General features: G+C 39.4%; 1 protein-coding gene across 1 annotated transcript; it reads left to right on the top strand.

Annotated features, from left to right (window-relative positions):
• The first annotated feature begins 1,998 nt into the window (after positions 1–1,998).
• LOC308141019 (myosin heavy chain, fast skeletal muscle-like) lies at positions 1,999–11,880 on the top strand. The gene is made up of 40 exons (XM_080511021.1): positions 1,999–2,054; positions 2,143–2,365; positions 2,453–2,596; positions 2,676–2,832; positions 2,945–2,972; positions 3,045–3,162; positions 3,249–3,341; positions 3,425–3,488; positions 3,657–3,755; positions 3,847–3,950; positions 4,052–4,190; positions 4,304–4,422; positions 4,511–4,660; positions 4,745–4,915; positions 5,004–5,310; positions 5,430–5,497; positions 5,583–5,670; positions 5,752–5,869; positions 5,950–6,073; positions 6,168–6,304; positions 6,394–6,649; positions 6,749–6,991; positions 7,102–7,278; positions 7,368–7,513; positions 7,592–7,682; positions 7,797–8,186; positions 8,310–8,436; positions 8,529–8,647; positions 8,783–8,979; positions 9,062–9,245; positions 9,338–9,503; positions 9,640–9,764; positions 9,895–10,203; positions 10,284–10,487; positions 10,572–10,697; positions 10,789–10,959; positions 11,042–11,146; positions 11,232–11,327; positions 11,453–11,584; positions 11,759–11,880. The coding sequence occupies exons 2-40, from the start codon at positions 2,162–2,164 to the stop codon at positions 11,771–11,773; spliced, it is 5,811 nt and encodes a 1,936-aa protein (XP_080367147.1). The 5' UTR covers positions 1,999–2,054; positions 2,143–2,161; the 3' UTR covers positions 11,774–11,880.
• The last annotated feature ends 1,990 nt before the right edge of the window (positions 11,881–13,870 follow it).

Here is a 13,870-nt window from a genome sequence, read left to right as displayed (position 1 = left end):
GTATATGAATTGCAAAGTGAAATAGGTTCTTCTGAAAGACACTGACATGAATAATTATTTTTTTATTATTATTACAGACCTTTCAACCAGGGCTGTTCTCATGCAGATGTCACCTCCCAAATGTAGCAACTGGATGCATGTTATTTTGCTTTGGGCGGAACTTATTTTGAGCCTGATTTCTGACAGGATTCCAACAGTCTTCATATCCATGTAGGGAGTCATATAATGGCCGATTGAATTTATATGGCTCAGATCACAGGTATAATTTTATTACAGGAATACAAGATGTGCCACTGACCTGTAACTGAAGACCACAAACATTTGGGGACATTTCCAAAACTAAGCAGACCATGCTTGCTCCTGACATGGCCCATTACAACTTTAATATGGTGCAATCCCTATTAATAGTCAAAGTCTTTGAATTTTTGTTTAAGAACACAAATAAAGCACAGATAAATTGAAAATTTATGTTTCAAGGTAGTCTTTAAAAGTTGTTGGAATTATTTTAGGATTTTTATGTGCTAAATTACATTTTAACCAAATATGGAAGATTTCTTAGCAGTAATGACATGCTATAATTAGATACCACATTGGATTAACAACCAACTCAAAATCTATTCCATTATAACCTTGCTACTATATAGAAATTGTATTGTAAATTTATGATAAAGCATTGTAGCTTTTTCATTATAGTGTTATTTGAGGGTGAGGTTTTGTTTTGTATTTTTCATTTCAGAGATTTGTAACATATTTGAATAATATATTAATGGAAATTCAAAACTTTTAAGAGATGGCCTATCAAAAACACATCTGTTAAAGTGATAGTTGTGTTCATTTGAGTTTTCTTCACACAATTTTTGATCAGTGATATTATTTTGCCATTACTTTTACATAACTTGAACACACACTTGGAGGCAGTGGTGGACCAATTCTTTTTTTTGGAAGCTTGTAACTCTCAGATGCTCTGTTGCAGCAGTACATAAATCTTATTTATAAGCACCAGCATATTGCCTTCTTAAACAAACCATATCATTTTGAAAAATACTTTTGCCCATCGGTGCATTTAAGATACTGGTTCAGCTGTTCTACAATCATGCATTTGTTGCAAAAAATGCATTTATTTCCCATCCAAATCATCACATCCTAAAATCGCTTGGTACAACATTGTAATGAATCAAGTGATGTTTTTGTTTTTGTTTTTTTAAGCTCCCAAGCGGCTTACTGCCTTAAACATCCCAGCCACCAAAAAGGAAACAGGGTGAAAAGAGATCATGACCAAACCAAGTGAGGGGCTGCTGATGGGGCACTATTACCCTCTATAAAAGAAGCAGCTCTGGACATCTGCATTAACTGATAGGCTCCCTACACAGGTGAGTGTATTTATTGTGATCTCTTTTTGTACTACTAACCATTAACTGATTTAAAAAAAAGTGCATTGCTCATTACTTATTCACGAAGTGTTGGTAGTTTTAGAAAAATCTAATGAAATCAAATTGAAGGCTTATAAAATATGTTTTGCTTTAGCAATTCTGGTTACATTTTTCAGTAAGATCTTGTTGACTTCACATACATTTTCACCTCAGGAAGTTATACATTTATAACTTATTTATAAATGATAAATATATAGGTTTCAATTGGAGGACAACTGAAAGCCTGGGAGAGTGTTGAGTTTCAATGATTTCACTGAATATTGGGAGGCCAAATACACTGAAAAAAAGGCTAGCCCGAGTAAAACATACAAACAATACATTTGAAAAGAAAATACTTAAAACTGATGAAATGATCTGTTATTATAAGAAATCAATTTTGAATCTTGATCTAAGAAATCTTGAAATAAGATTTTCAAATCTAGATTTAAGATTATACTAAAAATCAAGGACTAAAAACTTAAAAATATTCTATCAGGTCTATAAGTAAGATTTAAAATCTTGGCAAGTGCCAAATAATTTGCAGAGTAAACGTGATGTGTTGAATCCATTTTCTATCAACTTTTTACAGCATCTCAAGACTCTGGGAGAGACGGCGTGACTCAATTTATTGTAAAAGGAGTTGAGGTAAAAAAAATTAAAAAAAGAAACATGAAGTATATCATACATCATACTCATGAACTTAAACTGATTCATGCTTTATGGGTCGTTTCAGTCTCAACTAAAGTGCCATCATGAGCACAGATGCAGAGATGGCGGCCTATGGCCCTGCGTCCATTTACCTCCGCAAGACAGAAAAGGAGAGGATTGCGGCTCAGGCTACTCCCTTTGATGCTAAAACTGCATACTTCGTTGTTGATGTTGAAGAGATGTACCTCAAGGGAAAGCTGGTGAAGAAAGAGGGTGGTAAAGCCACAGTTGATACTGATGCAGGAAAGGCAAGTCATTAATTTGGATTTGCTTACAAGATAAAAACTTACATTGTAATGTGACATTAAGGACTTTATTTACGTTCTCCCAATCAGAGTCTCACCGTAAAAGAGGATGATATCCATCCCAGGAATCCCCCCAAGTTTGACAAAATTGAGGACATGGCCATGATGACCCACCTCAATGAGCCCTGTGTGTTGTATAACCTCAAAGAGCGTTATGCATCATGGATGATCTATGTGAGTTTCCTTTAAATCACAATAATTTAATATTAATAGGAGAGGTTTGAATATTAATTTATTCTCTCAACTCTAACAGACCTACTCCGGTCTCTTCTGCGTCGTGGTGAACCCCTACAAGTGGCTCCCAGTGTACGATGCTCAGGTTGTCAATGCATACAGAGGCAAGAAGAGGATTGAGGCCCCACCCCACATCTTCTCCATCTCTGATAATGCCTATCAGTTCATGCTCACTGGTAAGATCAAAGTTAAAAGTGGAACTGTCTTAAAGATGTATTTATTTCAAGATGTGCTTGATAAAACATTAAAGAAAACTGAACTCAAGTAAGCCATCTGCTTGAATTTCAGATCGTGAAAACCAGTCTGTCCTGATCACGTAAGTATAGCTCAGACTGTTATCTTAACTACTGTGTTGTAGCAGCTGAAACTTGTGTCTCTTCTACCCCAGCGGAGAATCTGGTGCTGGAAAGACTGTCAACACCAAGCGTGTCATCCAGTATTTTGCAACAATTGCAGCTCTTGGAGCAAAGAAGACTGACGCTCCAGTAGCAGCTGGCAAGATACAGGTAAATTCACTATCAGGAAATATTTATTTTTCAGATGAAAACTGTATGCAATATTTAACTGTTGTCACAATAATTTTATTATGCAGGGCTCCCTTGAGGACCAAATTGTTGCAGCCAACCCTCTGTTGGAAGCCTACGGTAACGCCAAGACTGTGAGGAATGACAACTCCTCTCGTTTTGTAAGTGTCAAACAGCAAGGACCAGATATAAGCATAGATGCCATATGAAGAACATTATTCAATATCCTGTGATATATGTTCAGGGTAAATTCATCAGAATTCACTTTGGCACCTCTGGCAAACTGGCCTCAGCAGATATTGAAACATGTAAGTAATTTTTCTTTTTTTTCTTTTAAATGCACTCTTTAAACTGGTTAAATGTACTGCTGAATAGACTACAAGATTCATAACTCATTACATGATAAGACATTTGTTGCCTTTGCATACATCAAACATACAACATGTTACGATTCATCATTTGATGACCACACATAGATCTGCTGGAGAAGTCCCGTGTCACCTTCCAGCTGTCGGCTGAGAGAAGCTACCATATCTTCTATCAGCTGATGACTGGCCACAAGCCTGAGCTCCTGGGTATGTTAAAGCAGATTCCAACATGAGAATAAAGAAGCTAATACAATATTCGAAAAACAATATTCTCATGGTTGTTTTTTGCATTATTAAGAGGCTCTCCTGATCACCACCAACCCCTATGACTACCACATGATCAGTCAGGGTGAAATCACTGTCAAAAGCATCAATGACGTGGAGGAGTTCATTGCAACAGATGTGAGTTTAATAGTTTAGTTAAAAAGTCAGTGTATGTAGGAGAGTGGAAGAAAAAGATTAAATTCAATCAATGAAATGATTTTGCTTCATTTCCTTTGCAGACTGCCATTGACATCTTGGGCTTCACTGCTGAGGAAAAAGTTGGCATCTACAAGCTGACTGGTGCTGTGATGCATCATGGGAACATGAAATTCAAGCAGAAGCAGCGTGAGGAGCAGGCTGAGCCTGATGGCAATGAGGGTAAATAAACACTTTCATATCAATTTTTCAAACTGTTCATTCAGCAGTGGGTGTGATGTCCACTAGTCTGTCTCCCAGTGTACTGGTCACTGACCCAACTGTTTCATCATCAGTGGCTGATAAAATCGCTTACCTCTTGGGCCTGAACTCTGCTGATATGCTGAAATGTCTGTGCTACCCCAGAGTCAAGGTCGGAAATGAGATGGTGACCAAAGGTCAGACCGTCCCACAGGTAATGGACAAAAGCTTTGAAAATATATATTTTTAAAGTAAAATTCTGTCCTGGTGATTAAGTGTAATGCTATAGTGTCTTTGTCCAGGTCAACAATTCTGTCTCAGCTCTGTGCAAGTCTATCTATGAGAAAATGTTCTTGTGGATGGTCATCCGCATTAATGAGATGTTGGACACAAAGCAGCCAAGAAATTACTTCATTGGAGTGTTGGATATTGCTGGATTCGAGATCTTTGATGTGAGACCTTATTGATTATTTGGTCGGCATTTTGGTTGAACACTCATTTTACCAACAAAATTAAACACTTTTCTGTGACTTCAGTACAACAGCTTGGAGCAACTCTGCATCAACTTCACCAATGAGAAACTGCAACAGTTCTTCAACCACCACATGTTTGTCCTGGAGCAAGAGGAGTACAAGAAGGAAGGCATTGAATGGGAATTCATTGACTTCGGTATGGACTTGGCTGCCTGCATTGAGCTTATTGAGAAGGTATGTATTCACAAAGTGTAATTGCTCACAGGGTACAGTTACTTCTGCTCAGTGATGATTTTAACCAATGAATCTAAAATCTCCTCAGCCAATGGGCATCTTCTCCATCCTTGAAGAGGAGTGCATGTTCCCCAAGGCCTCTGACACTACCTTCAAGAACAAGCTGCATGATCAGCACCTTGGAAAGACAAAGGCCTTTGAGAAGCCAAAGCCTGGAAAGGGCAAGGCTGAGGCTCACTTTGCTCTGGTTCACTATGCTGGTACTGTGGACTACAATATCACTGGCTGGCTGGACAAGAACAAGGACCCCCTGAATGACTCAGTTGTTCAGCTGTATCAGAAGTCTTCCAACAAACTGCTGTGCTACCTGTATGTAGCCCACGCAGGAGCTGAGGGTAAGGATCAGTTGAATTATGCCGTCTGTTTACACATATTGGAGAAAAATCAGTGAAGGAGCACTTGCACACAGAGAAAAATTACCTGATTTTGCATTATTATTGAAAACGTTTGGCAGAGGCTGCCAGCAAGAAGGGTGGCAAGAAGAAGGGTGGCTCCTTCCAGACAGTCTCTGCCCTTTTCAGGGTATGTATAGTACAATTTAATTTCGTATAAAATACAGAATCACATTTTGAAATCGTATTGCACTATCAATGATTCTGATCCACAGGAGAACTTGGGCAAGTTGATGACCAACTTGAAGAGCACTCATCCTCATTTTGTGCGCTGCTTGATTCCCAATGAAACTAAGACCCCAGGTAAAGCAAGAGTTTCATGGCAATAAAAACTGGATTGTCATACAAAAGAATGAAGCATTTACGTGAATTTGCAACTTTCAGGTCTCATGGAGAACTTCTTGGTCATCCACCAGCTGAGGTGTAATGGTGTGCTGGAGGGTATCAGAATCTGCAGAAAGGGCTTCCCCAGCAGAATCCTCTATGGTGACTTCAAGCAGAGGTGAAAATTCTGTTCAATATAAATAAGTTAAAATTGTGTCAGAGCAACTGGATAAGCATTTTCACAATTTCTTCCTACAGATACAAAGTACTGAATGCCAGTGTCATCCCTGAGGGACAGTTCATTGACAACAAGAAGGCTTCAGAGAAGCTGCTCGGCTCCATTGACGTGGACCACACTCAGTACAAGTTTGGGCACACTAAGGTACTGTATATCATCAATAAAACTTAAATGTGAAAAAAATGGCTATTATACATACTTGAACTGTAAAAATATTTCTCTTGACTTGCCAACATAGGTGTTCTTCAAAGCTGGCCTGCTGGGTACTCTTGAGGAGTTGAGAGATGAGAAACTGGCTGCGCTGGTGACCATGACTCAGGCTCTCTGCAGAGGATATGTTATGAGGAAGGAATTTGTCAAGATGATGGAGCGGAGGTGAGGAAGTCATAGCATACATGCAGTGTTCCTGTCCACATCTGGGATTTCATAGCAGCTTAAGTGACATATTTTGTTTTTGGTTATAGAGAATCTATCTTCAGCATCCAGTACAACATTCGTTCATTCATGAATGTGAAAAACTGGCCATGGCTGAAACTCTACTTTAAGATCAAGCCACTTTTGAAGAGTGCTGAGACTGAGAAAGAGCTGCAGCAGATGAAGGAAAACTATGATAAGATGAAATCAGACCTTGCTACTGCTCTGGCCAAGAAGAAGGAACTGGAAGAGAAGATGATTGGCATACTGCAGGAGAAAAATGACCTGCAACTTCAAGTGGCTGCGGTAAGGAGAAAACAACATTAAGTTTGGTTTTTTGATATCATCAAATCAGTGATTGCAGAGAATCGGATATTTATATATATCAAATATAATACACTACAGGAAGTTGAGGGTGTTGCTGATGCTGAGGAAAGGTGTGAAGGTTTGATCAAGAGCAAGATCCAGCTTGAGGCCAAACTCAAAGAGACCTCTGAGAGACTGGAGGATGAAGAAGAAATCAATGCTGAGCTGACGGCCAAGAAGAGGAAGCTGGAGGATGAGTGCTCTGAGCTGAAGAAGGACATTGATGACTTGGAGCTGACCTTGGCTAAAGTGGAGAAAGAGAAACATGCCACTGAAAACAAGGTTCTTTTATATACAGTTACAAATAGGTGTAAAAATCTATATTATCCAAGATATATTGTTTCTAGGTGACATTTAAATATATTAACATGTGCCTCTAATGAAACTGTTAGGTGAAGAACCTGACTGAGGAGATGGCATCTCAAGATGAGGCCATTGCTAAATTGACCAAGGAGAAGAAAGCCCTCCAAGAGTCTCATCAGCAAACGCTGGATGATCTCCAGGCAGAGGAAGACAAAGTCAACACTCTGACCAAGGCCAAGACAAAGCTGGAACAGCAAGTGGATGATGTGAGAAACCAGTTTTTCTATTCTACCTTTGTCCTTTTTTTTTTTTAAAGCATATCTAATAGACAATGGATTCACTTGTGTTTTTTTAGCTTGAAGGTTCACTGGAGCAAGAGAAGAAACTCCGCATGGACCTTGAGAGAGCCAAGAGGAAGCTTGAAGGAGATCTCAAACTGTCCCAAGAATCTGTAATGGATCTTGAGAATGACAAGCAGCAATCTGATGAGAAAATCAAGAAGTAAATTACACAATTCTCTTTTAATTTATTTTGTCACATGCAGGCAACATTAAAGTGTTTGGTTTTGTTGATATTCAGGAAGGACTTTGAGATCAGTCAACTCCTCAGCAAGATTGAGGATGAACAGTCTCTTGGTGCTCAGCTTCAGAAGAAGATCAAGGAACTCCAGGTGACACATAGTGAATAAGAATTTCAACATAAGGTTAATGATAATTACAAGAAGCAAATGACAGTATATGTATGACTAAAGAAGTCTTCTTTATCCAATTGTCATCAAATCTAGGCTCGCATTGAGGAGCTGGAGGAGGAGATTGAAGCTGAGAGGGCTGCTCGGGCGAAGGTAGAGAAGCAGAGAGCTGATCTCTCCAGGGAGCTCGAGGAGATCAGTGAGAGGCTTGAGGAAGCTGGTGGAGCAACAGCAGCTCAGATTGAGATGAACAAGAAGCGTGAGGCTGAGTTCCAGAAGATGCGTCATGACCTTGAAGAATCCACCCTGCAGCATGAAGCTACTGCAGCAGCTCTCCGCAAGAAGCAGGCTGACAGTGTTGCAGAGCTGGGAGAACAAATCGACAACCTCCAGCGTGTCAAGCAGAAGCTGGAGAAGGAGAAGAGCGAGTTCAAGATGGAGATCGACGACCTCTCCAGCAATATGGAGGCTGTCGCCAAATCAAAGGTGAGTCACTTTCTTCACTTGGGGCTGAATCCTTATGAACAAAAAGGCAGTAAACTTAAACCTAGGAGTGGGGTTTTCGATTAAAAAGATATATATGAATTAAATCATTATGCGCTGCTGTAGGGCAATTTGGAGAAAATGTGCAGATCCCTTGAGGACCAGTTGAGTGAGCTCAAAGCCAAAAATGACGAGAATGTCCGCCAGCTGAATGACATCAATGCACAGAGGGCACGACTTCAGACAGAAAATGGTATTTGACCCACTATAGCAATACATCAAAAAGATTTATATACACAGTCAAATATTTGCTAATAAATAACATCTTTCTACAATGTCTATCAGGTGAGTATTCTCGCCAGATTGAGGAGAAGGAAGCTCTTGTTTCTCAACTGACGAGAGGCAAACAGGCCTTCACTCAGCAGACTGAGGAGCTCAAGAGGCACGTTGAAGAGGAAGTCAAGGTATGAAGTTACCCTCTCCTTTTACATCATTAAGTCTATGAAGTAGAATATTAGAGTACTTACATACGGTACTTAACTGTGACATTATTCTCGTCAATGGAAATATCATTCTGACATTGACTTTGTATTGAACAGGCCAAGAATGCCCTGGCTCATTCTGTTCAGTCATCTCGTCATGACTGTGATCTGCTCAGAGAGCAGTTTGAGGAGGAGCAGGAGGCCAAGGCTGAGCTGCAGAGAGGAATGTCCAAGGCCAACAGTGAGGTGGCTCAGTGGAGAACCAAATATGAGACTGATGCCATCCAGCGCACTGAGGAGCTGGAGGAGGCCAAGTAAATATTGGTCATTTCTTTGTTTGAAATGGTTTTCACTTTAGCTTCTTGCTTTAATTCCAGTGATTACTCTAATTTACAGGAAAAAGCTGGCCCAGCGTCTGCAGGATGCAGAAGAATCCATTGAGGCCGTGAACTCCAAGTGTGCCTCTTTGGAGAAGACCAAGCAGAGGCTGCAGGGTGAAGTGGAGGACCTCATGATTGATGTGGAGAGAGCGAATGGTCTGGCTGCCAACCTTGACAAGAAGCAGAGGAACTTTGACAAGGTAAATTGTCAAACAAGCCCAATGACTTTTACTAGATAATGATACCTCCATGTAGTAGTTGCAAATGATTCCCTTCATCTGAATAAATCTAGGTCCTGGCCGAATGGAAACAAAAATATGAGGAGGGACAAGCAGAGCTGGAAGGAGCCCAAAAGGAGGCTCGTTCTCTCAGCACTGAACTCTTCAAGATGAAGAACTCCTATGAGGAGGCTCTGGATCAGCTGGAGACCTTGAAGAGAGAGAACAAGAACCTGCAGCGTATGTTTATTGTACCAAATATACATAATGTAATAGGTCCTCTTTCTACAGTGGTGTACTATATTGGCCTTTAATGTGATAAAGTCATTGGCCCAATTAGTTCTTCTAACCGTAATTGACTGTGTTTGCTCTGCAGAGGAGATCTCTGACTTGACTGAACAGCTTGGTGAGACTGGAAAGAGCATCCACGAGTTGGAGAAGGCCAAGAAGACTGTGGAGACTGAAAAGTCTGAAATTCAGACAGCACTGGAAGAGGCTGAGGTAATGTCTTTTAACATTTTAAAAATTACTGTTGCTCAAAACAAATTATTAAGTTCTTGTTTGATTATTATCTAGTATTTTTACAGGATTTTTAATCAGATTATAACATCATTGTTTGAATTTTCTAAAGGGTACTCTGGAACACGAGGAAGCCAAGATTCTCCGTATTCAGCTTGAGCTCAACCAGGTGAAAGGTGAGGTTGACAGGAAGCTGGCAGAGAAGGATGAGGAGATGGAGCAGATCAAGAGAAACAGCCAGAGGGTGATCGACTCCATGCAGAGCAGTCTTGATGCTGAGATCAGGAGTAGGAATGATGCCCTGAGAGTCAAGAAGAAGATGGAGGGAGACCTGAATGAGATGGAGATTCAGCTGAGCCATTCCAACAGGCAGGCTGCTGAGGCTCAGAAACAACTCAGGAATGTCCAGGGACAGCTCAAGGTGAGTATTCTGCAATAGTTCAGTTAGAATAACAAATAAAAAGAGATGCAGGATGTTAATAATTTTTTGTGTTACATCAGGATGCCCAACTGCACCTTGATGATGCTATCAGAGGACAGGAGGACATGAAGGAGCAGGTCGCAATGGTGGAGCGCAGAAATGGTCTGATGATGGCTGAGATTGAGGAGCTGAGAGTTGCACTAGAGCAGACAGAGAGAGGACGCAAAGTGGCTGAGCAGGAGTTGATTGATGCCAGTGAGCGTGTGGGACTGCTGCACTCTCAGGTTTGATATGAAAATTAGGACAAAGTAATGTGAATTTGAATAGCATATCAAGCATTGTATTTATACTTTTTCCTCTACATCCAGAACACCAGTCTTATCAACACCAAGAAGAAGCTGGAGTCTGACCTCGTCCAGGTTCAGGGTGAGGTGGATGATGCTGTTCAGGAAGCAAGAAACGCTGAAGAGAAAGCTAAAAAGGCTATCACTGATGTGAGATTACCACTTTTTCACTGTTGTTTTGTTTTATAAGGAATGATTTTTGGATCCAAATAAATGGTAAATTACTTCTGGAACATTTCAGGCTGCCATGATGGCTGAGGAGCTGAAGAAGGAGCAGGACACCAGCGCTCATCTGGAGAGGATGAAGAAGAACCTGGAGGTCACAGTCAAAGATCTGCAGCATCGTCTGGATGAGGCTGAGAACCTCGCCATGAAGGGTGGCAAGAAGCAGCTCCAGAAACTGGAGTCCAGGGTACGAACGTATATCTAATTATTGTATGAATGTTATGAATCTTTTGAAACTGTTTAGTCTTCACATCTGTTGGTTTTCACAGGTTCGTGAACTGGAGTCTGAAGTTGATACTGAGCAGAGACGTGGAGCTGACGCTATTAAAGGAGTTCGCAAATATGAGAGGAGAGTGAAGGAGCTCACCTACCAGGTAATACATTTATCCCAAAAAAGATGACACAAGTTGCATTTTATTTATGTTTTTTCACTTAATATGTAATAATTCCTCTGTCTAGACTGAGGAGGACAAGAAAAATGTGACCAGACTTCAGGATCTGGTGGACAAACTGCAGCTCAAAGTCAAGGCCTACAAGAGACAGGCTGAGGAGGCTGTGAGTAAAGTTCTTGATGTGACTTTTTTTTTTTTTTTTTTTTAAATGAATCACTTAGTTTTTATGCAACGAATTATGCAAACTGCCCAGTGGCTTGGTCACCAACATTGTTGTCACTTATACAGGAGGAGCAGGCCAACACTTACTTGTCCAGGCACAGAAAAGTCCAGCATGAGCTGGAAGAAGCTCAAGAGCGTGCTGACATCGCTGAGTCCCAGGTCAACAAGCTGAGAGCCAAGACCCGTGATGTTGGAAAAGTACGTCTGTGATCACTTTAGATGCAAAATATAGTTGTAAATACAAATGTAAATAACTACATGATATCAGGTAGAAAGTAAAAAGGGAGGATTAACTGCATAAGATCAGAAGTTCAGATTTTGACAGTATATGTGCTATTAACGATGCCATTTTTATTTTTCCTTTTTTTATAGTCTGAAGCTGAATAAGAGACAACACCTGTTGGAACCTTTTGACAGAGTTCATATAATATGAAGAGACTGTTGAATGGCAATTTGACCATGCATCATTTCAATAAAATGTTTCATGATCACTATTCACTGTGTATTTTTTGCTCTCATAGCACTCAACTGAAAGTGTTTTCTTAAAATATGTGTTCCCTGTCGTTTAAAAGTTTTGATCTCCTCCAGGTCAATATCACATTGCCATTTTACTTCTTTATGATAATAAACCTTATGGGAGAAGGGTGACTAAACACCACTCTATTTTTATTCTTATTTTGTTATATTTCAGAATGAGCAGTGGAAGCATGTTAAGATATCCTTCCACTGACAACTATTTATCAATTTGAATTGTCACCTTTTAGCTTCCACAAAGGAGAACAAAATAAAGATAGATTTGACATATAGAATACTAGCTTGAACACATCCAAATTGACCATTTTCGTGAGATTCTGTTACCACCAGATATATCTAAAATGATTTATCTTCAGACATAGTAAAAACCCCTGTACAGCTTTGTGCTTGAGAGGACACTTACTAGAGATATGTCATCAGATAGTGGTTGATCGTGACCCTGTAAGACCGAGCAATTTCTCAAAACAAAAACAGTATTTCACACAGAACAGTGTGTCAGTGTATTGAGTGTGTGATGAACACTTACTGTGAAATAAATACAATACAAATTCATTGGTTAATACACCATTGCTGCTGTCATATATGGTAGTAATACAGGGCAAGGCAGTTGTAGTTGAAAGTGAAGTCACTCAGTCACAAATGAAATTAAACCAGCCACAGGTGCTTGTTACACCTTTAATCTTCTCCAGAAGCTTCTGTCAATGATGTATTGGTGCTGACACCACAGATGTCTTTCCATATTTTATTACGCTTCTCCTACAACCTTATCCTAAGTGAAAATGTGAGCAGTCATCAAATAAATGACACAAGTTTCTAATAAAATCTGATACCCCCTTCTCTGTCCAGCACAGCTCATGCCCTTATTAGTTTTAAAGATGCTGAGAGAGAGAGAGAAATGATGATCTATTTTTGAACGAGCAAGTCAGTAAATTCTATCATTCTTTAATACTATCATTTGTTTTGTAAAAAAAAAACCATTCTTTTTAGGGAAATCTCATAGCTAAACATCCTTTACTGGTAAGAATAAAAAGCATCTCATGACCAACCAACCAACAAGGTTTCTTGAGGCGACACATTTTCAGTGTTTGTGTAACTGGAATAATAATCCATCATAATAATAATCCATCATCAATTAACTCATGACAAAGAGCAATTTTTGGGGCTCTCACACACCACAAACAGAGACGATTGTTGTTATTTTGCCCTACATGAGTAAAGCCTACTTGAAATGACTTGCATCTGATTAAATCATTCAGCCATAAAACATGGCACTATCAATAGAAGTGAACATTAGCCAAATACAAATAAAACTCTAACATATTTCACTGTAACAAATGGCTGGAATGTAAATTAATTTTAGTATTAACTTCCCATTATTATTATTTACTTACAATTTATAGTTTTGATCAAATAAGAGTAAAATGTGATTATCTGAGTTATTTTTATTGTGTCTTTCCCTGGCCTTGCAATAGCAACACTGATTCACAGTGACAAATAAACTGGTAAATGTCAAAAATATGTTCAAACTTGGAAAATGTTGTGAACAGCACATGTGAATTATCCTATTAATATACCTTCTATTAGTGCCAGATGCAAACTTTCTCCCTCCCTTCACAAGATTTATTTTAGAACTTGTGATCTGGTGGTTAGATGACAAATAATAAGCCAACTCCATGTAAAATGTGGACATGTAAGCTGATATTGCTTTGCTCCCTGTGAGAGAAACAGTATCATCATAAAAACATTTTTTCTTTCAAGCACCCAGCCCCCTGCCAAAAGAAAAAAAGATTTGAACATTTTAAAAATATGAAAGCATCACTGATATTAGCTAATAGACACTAATAGAGCTTTAATGGAAACTCCATCAACCTGATATCTGAGATTTGATTGCCTTGTAATTAGGCACCAGTGGCATCTCAGTACTTCCCCAAATTTAAAACGGATTATATG

The sequence above is a fragment of the Blennius ocellaris genome, assembly GCF_963422515.1.
Source record: "Blennius ocellaris genome assembly, chromosome: 16".
Taxonomy (NCBI): domain Eukaryota; kingdom Metazoa; phylum Chordata; class Actinopteri; order Blenniiformes; family Blenniidae; genus Blennius; species Blennius ocellaris.
Note: the sequence above shows the minus strand (reverse complement) of the source record. Positions and strands in the feature narration are given on the sequence as shown.

Bases quoted from the DNA above. Each gene is read 5' to 3' on its own strand.
- LOC308141019 (XM_080511021.1), top strand. From the start codon at position 2,162: ATGAGCACAGATGCAGAGATGGCGGCCTATGGCCCTGCGTCCATTTAC. The intron at 4,916-5,003 runs GTATGTATTCAC...AAATCTCCTCAG, and splicing joins GCATTGAGCTTATTGAGAAG to CCAATGGGCATCTTCTCCAT. The intron at 9,246-9,337 runs GTAAATTGTCAA...GAATAAATCTAG, and splicing joins AGCAGAGGAACTTTGACAAG to GTCCTGGCCGAATGGAAACA.